We start from the raw sequence: 17832 nt of genomic DNA on the forward strand, positions 1-17832 counted from the left end.
CTTTTGGCAGTAAATAACTGACCTGTCATAACTCCCTGGCAGCTTGTTTTTTTTTTAGCTCCAAGCGGCAGCTCATAATTTATTAGTATCCCATCGCACTGACTGTGTTGTATATCTGTGCCTATCTGAGTTTAGCAGGCTGCCTCTATACACCCCCACCACCACCACCACCCACACCCCTCTCACTGTCTTCTCCTCCTGCAGTTCAGCCTTCTGGCCACTCCTTTTAGTTGCTGACTGAGACAGGATATGTTGCCAGCACAGAGAAGACAAAACAGACCTCCACCACAGAAGATAAACAGGTCCTTAATGATAGCATACAAATGACACGCTGAGCCTTAATGTACACTGTAGGATGCTGAAACATGAAGCCACAACATGAAAAGACGAGAGACCTGACAGCTCTATCACTATCTCTTACTTTTCTCTTGCATTGTTTATGTTCAATTTCTGGTTGGTTTTCCTCCTTTCTTTGTCCTGCTCTCTTACACCAAGACACTAGACTGGAGCTAGGTGACAGAGGAATGTGAAACATTCCACTTGCTGGCTGAGGACGTTTGGAAAAAAAAAAAAAAAAAACTGCAGCAGAGAGGGGAAATGTGGAGGGAGGGTGGCCAGGACAGACACACAGTTGGTCATTGCCTGAGGTAAAAGGGTTTTTTAAAATGGACTCAGAATCCAGTTTCAATTATTTGTTCCTGCCTGTCACAACTCAGAGTAGACAGTACCCTAAGGCTCACACCAGCAGATTGTTTGCTGCTTAAAACCCAAACCACAGTCTACGGCCAAAAAACATGTTTCTGAGATGACCAAATAACTCAATAACCTGTCACTTATCCTGTGGGGATATCAGGCAGCAGCAGACTGAAAATGGAGTCTTATTTATTTATTTTTATTTTATTTATTTAGACAGCAGCTTAAGGATCAACTGATGGGACATTATCATTTTTTTTATCACCACAATTGAGTCATGATGGCCAGTAATGTGGACATGTAGATTACAGCTTGACTGATGCAGATACCACTATTTGGGTGTAGTGTGTGCAACAGGAAAAGTATTTGCAGTGCATATAGTACATTACATAGTAACATAATTTATTTCACATTGATTGATCTCAGAAGTTTTTATACTGATGCACACGCAAACACTTATACACCAATATTTATATGTTGAAAGCCAAGATCAGCTGATAAAATCTTCACTCAGGCTCGAGTCCAGACCTGCTCCAGGGTACAAAACAGAGGCACTCATTTTTGATGACTGAAACTTTCCCCAGGAACTAGGAACCTTTACAGAAACTAACTTTGTTTCATACACAGGACACCTCAGGAGGGAGCACTTTCTTCAAGAGTCTCTGTGAGATGGGCTAAACATTACTGATTGGTTCAATACTCTGGCACTGTGTTTAAACCCTATATGCTATGGAAGCGTCATGGAAAATAACAAGAAAGCTACTGGCTGGCAGGAGGACAAGGACCTCCAGGTCTTACTACCTGTTTATGCAGCAGAAGACACCCACAAGGAGGAAGCCTAGTGCTTTTTTCACGTTAGCAAATAATTTTCAACATCTTTGTGGGTCTTTAGAGTGTGACTGAAACATAAAAAAATGGGCCAATGGAATCTTTTTATGATAATAACACTGATGTAATTTCTGCTGACTGCAAATGTCTTGGGGTCTTGTTTTGAAACATGTAGAGAGAATGCATTATTGTTAGATCAACATCTCCTTCAAGGACAAGGTCAGAGCACAGGGTCAAGACAGAAGTCAGAGCTACTGGAGCTTATATATTCAATAATACGGTGCATGGACTGGGCTTTCCACTTCACTGGTCATGAATGTAGCTAAAAAATTATCCCGATGTAAAATACTCTAGCATCATGGTGAATCTTTAACAGAAGAAAACAAAGGACAAACAGCATTGTGCACATTATGACACACGTCAGTTACTGCAAGGACAAATCAGTTCAGGCATTGTTAAACTGTGTAAGGAAGCAGCCGTCACAGGTAGTTGGACATCACAACTGAATAAAACCATAATCATCCTCCTATTGTTGCACCCTACTGCCAACCATGTAATTATTACAGATGCACATGCAAAACATACACAGCTGTGCCCTCTGTATCACGCCATGTTTGTGAATGAGCAGCATACCAGGACTGATAAGACAGTCTAAGGCAAAAACTATCAGCACAACATGTGTCAGAGACAAGCACAGAAATAAACAGGAGAGAGGAGTAGACTGGGGGGGTTAAAACTTCAGCAGAAAGGAAAGAAAGATGTGAGATGAGGAGAACACAATGCGAGGATAGAGAATAAGTGATACAGGAATGTGAGAAGCTGAAAGTATGAATCAGCAAGAAGTGAGGGGAAATATTATGACTATGGGAGAATGAAAGGAAGGAAGCAAAGAAAGTTAAACTGGCAGATGTTGACCAGCAGCTTGAACAGCAAACGGTAAACCACACTATCTACAGTAGATGACAATGAATAGATTGTAAGGGCAGCACCACAAGGAACTGACCACTCACTAAGACTATGAATACATACAAGCCAATCACTGTCCACAGCCTCTACACAATACACTCTGACACACTGGCTTCTAAACACCATAAACGAACATGAGTAATCCTGATTTGCATCTGGTTTTACTTTTTCAAGTTAAAAAATTATAAGATGACGCACATGGTATAAATGCAACTCTGATACGAGGTGTCCTAAAGGCTGTTGGAGTATCATTTTATCTTCTATGTGGTAGGACTACAGAGTCAACTCAGCTGACTCCAAAAATTGTATAAACCTTCTTTGGTTATCACTGCCAGCAATTGTTTGTCCAAGTTAGCAGTGGACTGCTAATGGCATAGGTATTAGCAATATGTGAAATGTGGGATAGCTGGGATTGGCTCCAGGCTCCAGCCTCCAGCCTCCAGCCTCCAGCCTCCCCGCGACCCTTAACGGATAAGCAGTATAGAAAATGGGTGGATGGAAATGTGGGGTCAAACAGTAGTAGCTGTGGAATTGGACATCGTCATAGTGTTTGTTTATTTTTTTTATTAAGACTAAAATACTGCTGGAATGGTGAAAGCTTGTTATCTCATGACCAGCATGGGAAACCGACTGATTTTTCAGCTTTGAAACAAAACAACAGACTGCAGATCAATGAGACAAATGAAGTACATTTAAACATTATTTATATTCTGTTAAAGCACGTTACTGATTATGCGGCTTATTTAACACTCACTCCACACTTCTTCAAGGATCCTTCACATTCAGAACTAACATCTAATTGCCAATATTATGGAAATGATGCTACCAGTTACCACTTCCAGCTCTAAGGCCATGTGAGGATTTTATTCTGCATTGAGGGTGAAATATTTCAATGTGATGGCATGCATCACTGTTCAGGAAAATGACTGATGTACATTAAAGCGGTAACTTTAGATAGCTCTTTGGTAACAAATTAATTCACGGCAAACTTCCTCTAATTAATATGCTTCGATACACGCTTTGATGTGGACTGTGTGAAATTAAACAACTTGTCTGACTCTGTAAGACAGAGGAGAAAAGCTCATGGTTTGTTGAAAAATACCTCCATTTTCAATAAACTCACTTTCTGAAAAGGGCCAGTCAGACTGCTCTCTGTACAGATCAAGCACATTAATAATTTATTTTGTCTAAGAATCTCTCCTTTGGTTTCTTTTACAGCTTCTATTGGTAAGGAATCTTGCATTTGATATTTGTGCAGTCAATTTGTTTTTGTTTGTTTTTTTAGTGCTTCTTAATGCGCTGTGGTTGTGTTTGGTAGAAGTCAAAGCAATGTAAACAAAGGTGTATTCTTAATGATGGCAACTGCTCCCCACAATGCAGAGTGTATATAATGTACTATAATGTTTGGAATTCTTCATTGTCAGCCTCTAGAACGGCACATTTTGTCACTATCAACAGATACAAGCTGGAGTAAAACTGGTGTTAAAAAAGGGCGACAGCAATATTGTGCTACGTAAATTACAATTAGAAGTGAAGGTTTAGTTTCTGACAAAAACTTGTGTTGAGATTTTCTGCAATTGTTCGAATGACAATTACACACTTCAGAATGAACAATAATGATGCTTTCAAACTCTGGTTAAAATATGTGTCAAACTTTATCATTATTATTATTATTATTATTATTATTGTAGGTCTTATGCTCCAGTAAACCTAATGCAACAAAGCAAACACACGTAAATATTTAAAATTGCACAATGATACACTGTGGCTCTGTATCTTTATATTGAGTATCTTTATACACTCAATTAATCCGTCTCGTTTGCAGATCTTCCACAGAGCACAGAAGATAGCAAACATTCATCAACAGGAACTCCAGTAGGTCATAGTATCACTGAGCTAAACAATAAAGCATATATATATATAGAGAGAGAGAGAGAGAGAGAGAGAGAGAGAGAGAGAGAGAGAGAGAGAGAGAGAGAGAGAGAGAGAGAGAGAGAGAGAGAGAGAGAGAGAGAGAGAGAGAGAGAGAGAGAGAGAGAGAGAGAGAGAGAGAGAGAGAGAGAGAGAGACACACACACACTATACTTGCTTATTCTTCAACTTGAGTGTTAAAAGTGTTGAACAGATTTTCTCAAAAGGACACAGCTGTTGGATCTCGGCAAAGTATTTCAATTCCACACCCATAAACAAATACATGTACGTACTTAAGCACAACATCCTCTATTGATGAGATAGACTGGAGATACAAGTTCCAGGAAGTGTTTAAAAAGTGACACTTTACTCTATGTACTTTCTAGAGAGGAGGTAATTTGAAGCTTTGGTTGTGAAAACCCTGAATGCTTTAAAATTGCTTAGTAATACTTGGGTATTGGATGTGTTCCTTAATAAATATGCAAGACATTTTGCCAGATTTGTTCACTTCTGAGTTGAACTGACTGGTTAAATTGAAATGCTCTCCATTTAAGTTTGAACACTTTTTCTGAGTCACACAGCTACATAGCTACATGTAGCTGAGACCTAAATGCTTCATTGCTTGGAAAGATATGTCTGGTGTGGAAGTTTGCATTAACCCATATGTCTTACTTTTATTCAATTTATGGAGATGGATTCACATATACTAACCTTTGTATTTCTGCGCAGGCTCTTAAGTATATTTCTCCTTTTTGGATCCTCACTCTCCTCCATAGAGTTGTCCTTTTGGGCTCCTCCCTCATCCTGGCCAGCCTTGGGTGGACCCCCCATCTCATCATCACTGCCTATTGAGAAGCTTGTCCTAAAACTGCTGAACTTGCCCAGCCGTTTAGATCGGTCTCTGTAAAGTTTAGGCTTTACCCCAAAAGCTGACAACTTTCTTCTGCGCTCAAGTGAGCTACTATCAGCCTCACTGTCTGACCCATTCCCACCAGCACTCCCATTAGAGTGACCTTTGTTGGCATTGCGAATGGTGATTATCTTTCCCTGTGTGCTGTCATGAGGGACAGAGTAAATATTCTCTTCTTCAGTAGGTCGAGGTTTGCTCACTGCATCCATGGGCTCTGCATAGTCTGAGGGATCATAGCCACCATCACTCCCTGGAGCCCAGGTGACAGCTTGTGGCAAGGAGCGGCGGTTGGTACCACCCTGTTGGTCCATGTAGGGCCCAAGATTGACCTTACGGACAGGCTTGGGCTTTACTTGTGGAGGAACCTTGTTGTTCAGCTTGCTCTCAAAGGTGCTGAGCTCGGAGATGACGGAAAACGTATCACTTGACTCCAGATCAGGTAGCTTGAAGCTTCCCAGGTGGGGACCAAGACTTACATCCTCCCTCAGGGTAGGGTAGGGTGGTGATGGGTCAATATCATCCTCTGAATCCATGAGAATATTAACTGGACTTGGAGAGCCACATCGAGGACTGGTGCTCTCATTGGTACATGCCTCAGCCACATTGTCATACATGTGTGTAGCCTCAACAATAGTGCGCTTTTCTACCACCTCTTTGAGAAAAGCCTGGAAAAGGTCTATCTTATGAAGCCCCCCTACTACACCACCATGTCCACATATTACTGTGTTAAACCTGGCCTCAATTTCATGGGCAAGTTCCTCACCCTGACTGACCTGCTCCTTTGCTGACTCTGAGTCTGAAAACTCCATCTGACTTTCCCCTACTGCTAGCAACTGGACAGGGATGATATCTTGAACCTCACACAGGAAAGCGCACAATGTCTCCATTGAAGCCTTGCGACGAGCAGAATAAACTGCAATGTAACCATGGACCAGTCTAGTTTTGCGAAGGGAAAATGAGGAATGAAAAGAAAGTAAGGACAGTTCAATATTCTGCCTCTGACCTCCAACATTCAGATCCAGCTGGACAGAAGTGCCGCTGTTGAGGCTTGAGGCAGGACGACAATGCTGAGGCAACAAGAATGGAGCAAGGAGCTGGTCTAGGTCATATGTGTCACCACACATGAGGCACATGATTATCTTCAGGTCTGTTTCTAGCATTGGCTGGGACTGAGAGTCTCTGAAGGCAGAAGATGTGGGGGGTAAGGGAGGAGAGCTGCTCCCTATGCTTCTCCTTGATTCTAAGAGGCCCTTCAGCATCTGGTTGACCTGCTTCTCATTGACATTGCGTCCATAACCCATGCCTGGAGAGGCTGGGTCTAAGTAGACGCACTGCAGCTTTGCAGCCACCTGCAGACCCTGTTGAATAAGAGTCTGTGCTGTCTCACCCCCAATGTCCCCTATAGACCCCACCCCTCGCTTAGTTACAAGAAGGAGTGACAGTGGGAGTTGGGCCAGGCTGCTTTCTCTTTCACTTCTACTAATGGTTGATTCCCTCAGCTTCTCTAAACTCTCAACAACATAGGAGAGAGATTCCTTTGAGTTGTACAAACACAGGCAACCGTGGGGCGTAAAGGTTGGTGTGTGGAAGGAATTGACAGGCAGACGTACATTGCCCTCAATGGGACGAAGGGCTAACTCATACATCTTTCCATCTAACACGTACCTGTCATCACTGGAGCACAAGGCCCTTATCTCATTAGCCATCTCTCTAGCCAGTCCATCTTTTCCTAGGATGACAAGATTAATACGTTCTGCCCTCCCCCCATCTGATCTTGAGCTGTCTGATGATGCATAGCGGGTAGGGAATCTGGAGGCAAGTATCTGCTCTATCTTAGAGTCGACACAGTGGGGGCTGTTGGGGCAAGTGTCCTTTGTAGGGTGATAGACAAAGTGAATATGTTTCAAGACCAGGGCGTCCCTCTCTGCCTGCAGCTTTTGCAGGGCTTTAAACCTTTGCTCCTCACCCAGTACCTCCTGAATGGCTCCCATTTTCTCTTTGCTTGGCTTTGCATCCACTTCCAGCTCATAAAAAAGCTCAGAGTATTCAAGAAGCAGTTCCTGAAAGTCCTCTTTGGCTCGATCTATTATTTCCTTCTGGTGTTTGTTGTAGATATCCAGATATTCAACCTCATCCAGCCACTGGTAGAAGTCTTCATTCATGATGAAACTTCGAGCCTCTTCCCAGGGTTTCCCCGGGGTAATGAAAGGAGAGACACTTAGCTTCTCCTTGAATTCCCATCTCATCTCAGCACGTTTGCGTTCGTTCCTTAGCTGCTCCAGGTGGGTCTCATAGATAGCCTCAGCTGCTGGAGTTTCAAGGAGGTCCTGGGGGATTCGATCATACTCCATGTTATCAATGTGTGGTGTGGTCTCCCAAGGTGTATCATCTAATACTATGAACCACTGAGAGAAATCTCTCTTTGTCTCCAGGACTTTCTGAACTCCAGACCAGCTAAGGTGGTCTATCTCATCCAACTCTGGCAACAGTACAGACAGGGCTTGCGGAAGAGTGGTAAGATAGGCCTTCCTACGTTTTTCTATATGCTCTTGTTTAAGTCTATGCACATGCTGCTGGAAGAGTTTCTTGGCTTTTGCTGTGCCCTCAAGGAAAACATATTCCTTGTACTCTGGGGCTGACTGCATACGACGACTGACAGCAGGCCATGTCTCATTGTGGTTCTTCACAATTCGGTTGACTAGCCACTCATAATGGTCTTTAGTCAAGGCAATCTGTTGACTCTGTTGTTTCAGTGCCTCAAAATAAGGGATGATTTTGGGCTTTCCTCTACTCTTGTCTATTAATTGAACAAGTGTCAGAAAGGCTAGGTCAACGTTGACATTTGAGCGTGCAGATGTTTCAACCACCTGTAAGTTCTTCTTAGCTAGGGCAAAAGTGTGGGAGTCTTTAATATAGCGCTCAACTCCTTCATCACATTTGGTGAGAACCAGTACCACAGGTTTCTTTGTTTTGGCTAACTGGTTGTAGAGATTTGTGACAAACTTCATCTGGTCCTCAAAACTACGGTTCATACCCCTGCTAACATCAACACAGAGTAAGAAGCCATCCACCATTAGCTTTCCTTCCGGCATCTGCTTTTGCTCAAAGTCCTGTTCCAGCCCCAACTGGTCTGTGCAAAAGTACATCAACTTCTCAGCCGAAGCCAGCTTGGTGGAAGCTGCCCTCTTGATGTAAGGCTGTAATGCTGTGCTTCTGTGTGGCTGAAATGTCTGGTCATCAATAAATTCTGTCTGCTCAACCACATTCATACGGCACTCTGGCCCCTCCTCCATTGTCCGCCCAGCCTCTCCCCAGAATAGGAAGTGATCATTGTTAACCACACGGCCTCCAAAGTCACTGGTGCTGAGAACAGAGGTGTGGTCTAGGTAGAAGTCATCTGCACTTGGCCGGACAAAGCGGTTGCAGAGGCAGGACTTTCCCACACCACATTGGCCCTTCTCTTTCTCCGTACCGGACAGCCCAACCACGACCAGGTTGTAGGTGGGTGCCCGGGCATCTTGCTTTTTGGCCATCATTATCGTTGGCAGAGGCTCATCCTGCCATGCTGGCCTCAAGCTCTAGTGAGAGGAAGAGGCTGCCAAGAAAGCAGGGTTTCCATGCAAGAGGAGTTCACTGGACTGGAGTCTTGCCCTGCATAATAAAGAGAAGGAGAATGGGAAGATACAATTACTTGACAGAGAAATACTGAAATCAAACATGTAACAATTACATGTATTTTAATTAGAAAGCTACTGTGTCGCTTGTATAAATTCCTATTGCCTATGTACTGTTAATAATGTTTAATCTGAGATCCTTTTCCTCCAGTGAATGTTTCCTGAAAAGATTGAGGTCACTGGCAAAGCTGTTGGAATGCTGCACATTACTTAACCCAACTGTAGCTCAGTAAAGGCAAATTTTCCCCATTCAACTCATTTAAGTTTTACACTTAAGAGAACTGCACCACTAACACTGGTGCATCCACAATTCATTCCTATGATTCTTGAGACTCATGACTCCTTGAGCAGCAAGATTGGCCATCTCAGTGCCTGCAGCATTAGAATATGGTTATATGTTCCATCACAGAGATCAGGCATATAAATGTGCACACAAACTATACATAACAGAACACGCACTTGTGAAAACACAGGCACACGAAGCTCCTTGCACCCAAAATGAAAGACACACACAAGAAGATGAAAGCAGATAAGCGTTCCAGAGCTAAAGTTACTAATTGGCCAACTAGGGAAAGCCATCTGCATTTTAAAAGCCTGCATTGCCTGTTGGCTGACTCCTCTCCATCAAAAACATGTTTTCCTATTTTTCTAAAACAGCTCTCTGCAAACAGATCAGAGTTGGCCAATATGGATTCATGAACAACTCCACATATTTACTTTGGTAGTGTGTTGTCAAAGCACACACACACTTTAGCACATACATAAAGGCTTAACTGACTGGTTGAATATAATTTATTCTATCATTAGACAACACAGGTTAGAAAGAACTCAACTCCTCCAAAGCTGCAAGACAGACAACATAGTTACTGCAGTGGGAGAAAACCCTATCCATGTCATAACCAAGGACTTTATAGAGTAAAACAGACATTAAAACCATTATTCATCATGAATAGTTCATTTGACAGAGAGCACAAAAGCAGACAAAGCAGCTGAACTGAGTCTGTCAGGCATCCGAGAACTGTGGATGCGCAAAGATGAACTTCAAAATCCAACAATGCTACAGAGGAGATGATGACGGAAATGATAAAGGGGGGGGGGGGGGGGGTGGGAACTCAATACAGTGGAACTAACTGTATAATGTGACTTAACTGTCATGTATTGACTGCTATGTGATGTATTTCTCTTTAGGTTTATTTCAAGGTTTATTTAATAAAGTGCCAATACTCAAAGTTCAAATCTAATAGTTAAGGTGAGGGGGCCCTCTAAAAGTCCAGTTTCTTAAAACAAACTCCAATCAGCCAGGGAAGTAATATTACAGAGGCCAGACCACCCCAGGGTGTTGCCAGGTGAAAGCAAAAAAAGAGAATCACTATCAAAAAGAATGTCTTGTGTTTTGATATTTGTAGATGAAACATGCATGAAAAATGCATCAAGGCGACCAGAGTTAGTTTCTCTTCAATGATAAGATGGGTGTGTTTCAAGTTAACCTGACTTGATATCAATTCCAGGGATGGGACGATTCAAGCACTTATCAAATGGGTGTGATTGCCATCATAAGAGCAAGAAACCCCTTAATAATTCATCATCAATTGTCAATGCACCTAAATTTGATTTTAAAACATGCATTTCTTCATCTTCTGTTTTTCCTAATTTGGAGATGTCTAATTTCCAAGTCAATTTTCAGAAGAAGTTATTGTCATTTGTCAGAACATAAGAAATTTCATCCTTTGCATTTCACTCTTCCTCTTCTGACTTGTGGAAGTGCTGTGTAGTGCCAGAGGACTAATTCCAGTTCTCTCCACCTGTGGTCAGACAACACTAACAGGTCCTCAGATACAGATTGTTGATAGTGGCTGTAAACACCCTGCAGACATTAGTCATCACTTCAAAGACAGTCTTAAAATATCAAAATAAAATTTTAATGGTGGCACGGTCGTGCAGTGGTTAGCACTGTTGCCTGACAGCAAGAAGGTTCTGGGTTCGAGTCCCAGCTCGGGCACGGGATCTTCCTGTGTGGAGTCTGCATGTTCTCCCTGCGTCTGTGTGGGTTCTCTCTGGTACTCCAGCTTCCTCCCACAGTCCAAAGACATTAAGAGGGGACGAGGCTGATTGATACTCTAAACTGACTGTAGGTGTGACTGTGAGAGTGAATGGTTGTCTGTCTCTATGTGTTGGCTCTGTGATGGACTGGAGACCTGTCCAGGGTGAACCCCGCCTCTCGCACGAAAACCACTGGGATAGACTCCAGCCCCCACGTGAACCTTTAACAGGATAAGCGGAAGAAAATGGATGGATGGATGGAAGGATGGAAGGACATTTTTAATACATTTCATGGTGTCTGTTGTGTTTTTGTATGAATATCATTTCTGCTGCTTGTGAATAACTATCAAATTCACTGCATTTCAATTAGAAATCGTAATGCATCTTCAAATTCTTTTCTTCCCACCTCTCATCTATAACAATACTATTAGGTCTATAACCTGGAAATCACGGTCCATTTGTAACCTTCTCTTTCCAGACTGTTTTTTAAGTATGAATAAATGAATAAAAGAATTCATTAACCATTCAATGTCCAGCTAAATTTTAAACAGTACAGTGTCCACAGCATTGACTGCAATAGAGGACCTGCAAGTATGATGCATATAAAAGTAGAATGTCAGAAGGTTAAAAGGTGCCCCTGACCCATTCATGTTTACATTACAGAGCAGACAGCATCGACTAAATCAGCCACAAGAAAAACATGACCTGCTGCCCCGAACATGGACTTCTGGCGGAACGGAACATGTAAAATAGTCTGCTAATTTTCATAGTTGATATACTAAACAGGTGCACAGGAACACGAAAGGTTTGGTGGGGAATTACATCGATCACTAAGTATTTTACTTTTTAAGTCTCGTCAGACAAGCCAATTTACAGTATTAGAACTTGTGGAGTGCTGATCTAGAGGCTTTAAGGCTAACACATTCTCTAACAGATAACTTAATAACACTGGCTTCCCTGACACCACCTATATTTTGCTAAGGATGCTTCCGTGAGTGGATGTGAATCTTCAAGTTAAAAGTGATTTTGAGACATCTGTTGTTCGATTACTGCTGTACAGTGACAATAGGAATTTAGTTAGGTGTTTGTTCATATTATAAAGTGTGAAGCATTTGTAATAGCTGTAAAAAGGAATGAAAAAAAAAGAGCTAATGCAGCCGCCTTTGTTTTATGGTCTGTCCGGGTGACACTGACAGAAGCAAACAGATCAGAAGCCCATCTTAATTGATTTGAGGGTGTAACAGTTTATAAAGTAGCAGCAACCACAGATGATGGAGGACAGAGAAATCCAACTGCCATGCCCATCCCAAACTGAAAGATAAAATAGAATATATATATACAACAAATCTGCTTGTTTCAACAACCTGCCTACTGGCAATCTAAAAGCAGAATTTCATAGACAATAGATCTAGTCATTTAGAGAACGCATTCCCTCTTTTCATAGACCTATAAAGACACCACTGCCTGAGCTCTACTGCTCTACTGCTGCGTTAGTGCAGCAGTCCAGTTGTAGAGCAGCCAGTCTCCCAATTCACCCTGAGGCCTGATTGTCTGGCGCGCATGTCCAGCCACATACCACTGCCTTCAGGCCCAGAGCTGTTTAAGGCTGAGGCAGAGATAGGTTAGGGCCTGTGCTGTATCAGCCCCTGACCCTGAAACAGGAGTGTAAGCAGAGAAGGAGAGGAGGTGGAAGAGGTGCAGGAAGGAGTGGAAGGCAATGGGGGAAGGTGGGAAGTTAGTGAACATGGAGGCAATGGGGGTATGAGAAGAATGGACGAGAGGGGAAGGGGAGGTAGATCAGAGGCCTGGGTTATGTGAGCTGCACGCTGGAATCCCCTCAGGAAAGAGGGGCAGAGCATGGTGAGGCCTGGATGAGTTAAGGGTCAGGGTCTGACCCTTCACATCTCCTTACCTAATCACAAACAGAGTTACAATCAGGACTTTCCGAAAGACCACATCCCCATTTCCTCCTTCCTTCCTCTCACAAGCGTTAACCAATCGATCGCTTTAAAATGGTTGAAACACACATGACAATCTTGTCTGAACGAGACCCCTGCTCCCATTTCTAGGTCACTGACTGTCTCAAGGACAAAAGAAGCCAAAGGAGATAGGATAAGATAGGAAAGGTAGGGTACTAGAGGGTCGACTGAGCTAATGCTGGGGCAGCAGGGCGTGAAGTTCATGAAAACATGTGCTACAAAGGGCAGCAGGGGAAAAGGATGTGATCACTGCCTAGCATGAGTAGCAGCCATGTAGCCTTCACAGGGTGGCTGCATTCCTCTCATTACAGAGCTGACCAGAGTAAGCCTGGGAGCATCGGCCAGGAGTTTGAAGAGAGCCTGTTAGGCCTGTTTTGATATTTTTTCAACTCTTTATCATTTTAACATTTTGCATAAATGAGAGTTTAGAAAAACTGCATGCATGTAAGAATGTTCAGAGTGCAGATTTGAGGACAATTAAAGTCAAGACAAGCTAATGAGGGAACTAGTAAATGTTGGTTGAAAGTGGAGTAATGTGAGTTTAAGTATTTGATTTTATGATTATGTGCTGACAACATTAGGGATTCATTTTTATAGTGTAATAAAATGAGGGAAGTAAGACTCTACTGGCAGTGAATGCGAAGTGCTGTTCCTCATGGTGTCCATTAGCTGACAAATGATGACTAAATCTGACAATCTGACAAAAATGTCTCGTCTATAAGGGGAACTGCTCAGTGAGGAATCCCGCCTGGGTGGCTTCCTAGCTAGCTTTTCTGCTTTTCTGCTAGTTCAGTTTTGTAGATTCAGGAAGGCTGGGAGTTGACAGAAACAAAGGTCATGAAATACTCATGAAGCAGTGTGAGCGTGATGATGATGACAGAGAGGCAGAGGAGGAAACTCTCTCTTATTCTCTAACAGAAGAGGCTGGCCAGCTCTCACCGGCTTAGATCCAAAAAATGTTTTCCCTCTCTTATTCACTGCTGCATAATGTAAGTCTGCAAAGACTTACACTTCCGTTTTATTTTTTTGCCTCTTGCTGTCATCCAAAATATTTCCATGATAATATAGGTTTTTCCATCCCTGTCTGCCGGGATTATTTCATTCTAACTCTCGATCCCACACTCTTCCTCTCCTGCTCTCTCGGGACTTGTTGTCCATTAGTAAGAAACTGGGGTTGAGGGTAGGGAATTGGAGCTGTCCTCACGCTGATACCACTTCCTTCCAGTATCATGCTCTCACTTAACAAGGGTACAGACAAAAAGTACAAAATGTTGTGGGAGACATGACTATGGTATGAGCACACAAGAGTATTTCTCCTCAAGGAAACCTTAATCGAGAGATTAATTCACTGTACATCTTGCACAAAAGCAGCTTACTCATCTATCATTCACAAAACAAAATACAAACGTCCTTACTCTTTCCATCTACCTTTATTTGCTCACACAACAGGAAACCTTGATGCTGCCATCCTACTGCAGTAAAAAAACAGTAACCTAACCATACAACTAAATCCAACAGGAATAAGAAGCTGACTCAAAAGACTGCAGACTTTCAACATCCATGTAATATTCCTGCACAGAGCAAGTTTGATGTCTATCACTGGTTGTGGACTCCTGATTTGAAGCCTCCAGTTCAGCATTTTGTTTTTTCAACCAGGTGAAACGCTTATTAGATGGGATAGTGAAAATGGAGAGCAGTAATAGAGGATGGCTCTGAGAGACACACAGCCACCATGTGCAGGTCCTGATGCAGAAGAGCTGGTCAAATGAGACTGAGATTATGGACTCTGTGGATTAGCTACCGCTATTTGTATCTTTCCATTTGCAGGATCACAAATGGCGCTGTCTATCCATTAGCAAGATCCGATCGCATGGTGATATAACCACAAGACCAGAGACGCAAATAACAAGTCCCCCCATGTCTGCATACTAACACTGGTGCACAGCCACAAAGCTATGCAAAATCATGTATGTATGAAATACTTTATTAAAAATTCTACAGCTTCTCATATTGCTCTAGTTTCCCTACAGTGTATTTCACATAAGTCTGTTTTGGTCTAGATTATCAGTGAATTATAGTCTTTAGTAAAAGTTTTTTAGTTCGGCGAGTCACATATGGCTCTCTGATAGAAGTTAATTTCCTCCCTCGGCCTGGCACTGTAGCGATAGAGCGCCCGTTATTGATAGACCCCTTGAGGAGCAAGGTACACAGTCAGACAGAGGGAGGAAGGATGCAGGATAAGAGTAGAAAATAAGGATAAGAAGGACAAAGCCTCTAAACACACACACACACACACACACACACACACACACACACACACACACACACACACACAAAGGGCAATCGAGAATGCAGGATACGAGGAATAAGACAGAGGAAAGAGAGCAGAGAGGACCATATTCACTGTGTAATCTAAAATTCAAGGCTGAAACGACTGAAGACAGAGGAAGGAGCAAGGTTTAAGTCAGATAAAGGGTCTTGAAAGAATGGCCGGCCTATTTTGAGAGTAGAAGGATGAGAGTGGGAAGGGCAGAGAAGGAGTGTGTTACTGTGGTTTAACCTCTTCAACTGCAACAGAAGGCCTCACTGATAGCATAGCTAAATATAATGTGCTAGAAACATGGACATGGACAGCTGTAAATTTGAACTACCATCACATAATTCCACTCACATGCAATCACACATCCACAAGTGCTCACAGTGTGCTACCTTCTGCAGTGATAAGGTCATTTCTCTCCAAGTTGATAGCAAGCAAGTGAAAAGTGAGCAGTTACAGTGTTTCTCATTGAGGGATCTTCAACAGTAGCTCCCCGACCTTCCTGGGGTTTACTGTGAGGTTATTGTTCATTTCACTTACTAGGATTTTCCTTTTAATTCTTCAGCTTTGTCTGAATAAAAACATGCTGCCAGAGTTTGATAAAATATTATTTAACAGCTGTTGTTTCATCCACTTATCAGTTCGTACAGAAAACGTTCTGCATTTCTCCATGATCATGTTTTAAAATGAACAGGATTTATGTATTTAAATCTATGAAAACTATCATATATATATATACATACGTACATACACACACATTATCAATAAATAATAATAATAATACATTTTATTTATGGGCGCCTTTCTAAACACTCAAGGTCACCTTAAAAAATCAACAATAAAACACTCAGTTCATCAACAAGCAGTCATAAAATAACATACTAATACTTATTATACTCCATAATAATCCTATTACTAAAAAAGAGAACAAGAGAAAGAGTGGGGTCACCACAGTCAAAGTTAATATAAATTCAAGGGAGTAGGCCTATCTAAAAAGATGAGTTTTTAGCTGAGGTTTGAAAGTGGTTATGGACATGGAGTGTTGAATGTAGTGAGAGTTCCAGAGGCGGGGGGCTGATCGACTAAAAGCTAACTAATAGACCCCATAGTAACCAGACGAGCAGGTGGGATTATGAGCTTGATGGAAGAAGAGGACCTGAGAGAACAGGTGGGATTCTTGATGTGGAGGAGCTTGGTGAGATACTGAGGGGCAAGACTGTTGATAGCTTTGAATGTGAGGAGGAGGATCTTGTAAATGACGCGGTATTTGAAGGGGAGCCAATGAAGTTGCTGCGGGACAGATGTCTGATGGAGGGGGTTCTGGTAATGATGCAGGCAACAGAGTTTTGGACTAGTTGTAGTTTATGGATGTATTAGTCAGGTAAACCAAAGAGGAGAGGGTTGCAATAGTCTAGGCGGGAGGTGACCAGGGTGTGAACCAGAATTTCAGAATGTTGTAGGAGAGAGATGGGCGCAGGCATGAGATGTTACATAAATGGAAATATGCTGACTGAGTGATGTTATTGATGTGGTACTGGAATGATAAAGTGCATTCTAGGATGACACCCAGACTCTTGACCTGGTAAAATACTGCACTTTCACACGCTGGAAACATCTCTAGTTATTCAGTATATATCAGATTATAAAATAGAGACCACTGTTGCCACTGCTGCACATTTCCAACTCTGACCTTGCCTTTGCTCGCACATTCAGTTATTATCAGTCCATTAAATGGACGCAGAGATAAACAGATCGGTCATAATCTAAAGCATACAGTACACCTTGCTGTTAGAATACTGCTCATCTGTTGCCAGAGAATGAAGATGCACCTCTTCAGCTTTACTTTTGAACTAATCTATCGTCTTACGGCTCATTCAAAAACTCAACCTTACGTATTCCTTATGGAAGTCTTAGCTGTTGAAGCCTGTGATGTCAAGTGGGTTGAATACTGTATACAATTTGTACTATAGAGGCTTTCACTCTAAAGAAAATTGAGACTCAGAACATTTCTTTATGCGTAGAACTAACTACCTCATTTGAAATCTTTGCTGACAAGCTTAGCCACCTGCTAATGTGATGTTCATTCACAACTTTCTAACTTTTCCTTTCACTTAGCAATAAAAATGTGCACTAGAGTCCATATCAGTAAGAAGTGTACGGCATATAAATTACACAGTGAGTTTGTTTCCTGAAATAGATCACATCAACTCTCAGTACTTCGTAAGTGGCTTGTCAATGGCAAGACACAGAAGCAAAAAAAAAATGGAAGCAGATTCTAACTTGAAGAGATTTAGTGGCCTGAGTCACTGATTTCTCGACTGTGAAACCTGTTTACGCTAAATCACTTTGGACAAAAGTGTCAACTAAAAAACAAAAACTAAAAAGGCAACGCTTCTTTTGTTTTGGAAGGCAACATAATTCCAGAGGTGGACCTTTATCATTGATAATAATAGATGATGTGGCCCCTATGGTCTGCCGCTAAGTGGACTTTGCCTGTCTGAAGCATTCTAATGG

At 42.2% G+C, this 17832-nt stretch overlaps 1 protein-coding gene across 1 annotated transcript in view; it reads right to left on the minus strand.

Annotated features, from left to right (window-relative positions):
* arhgap35a (Rho GTPase activating protein 35a) overlaps positions 1 to 17832 on the minus strand; it is a 69102-nt gene that overhangs the window by 19978 nt on the left and 31292 nt on the right. Inside the window, exon 2 of the mRNA XM_086216246.1 lies at positions 5110 to 8959. Within this exon, the coding sequence (XP_086072372.1) occupies positions 5110 to 8844 (3735 nt within the window). The 5' untranslated portion in view covers positions 8845 to 8959. The remainder of the gene's footprint in view (positions 1 to 5109; positions 8960 to 17832) is intronic.

This window comes from Aulostomus chinensis, chromosome 10, assembly GCF_037954235.1.
Source record: "Aulostomus chinensis isolate RoL2024-O1b breed Wild chromosome 10, RoL_Achi_v1.0, whole genome shotgun sequence".
NCBI lineage: Eukaryota > Metazoa > Chordata > Actinopteri > Syngnathiformes > Aulostomidae > Aulostomus > Aulostomus chinensis.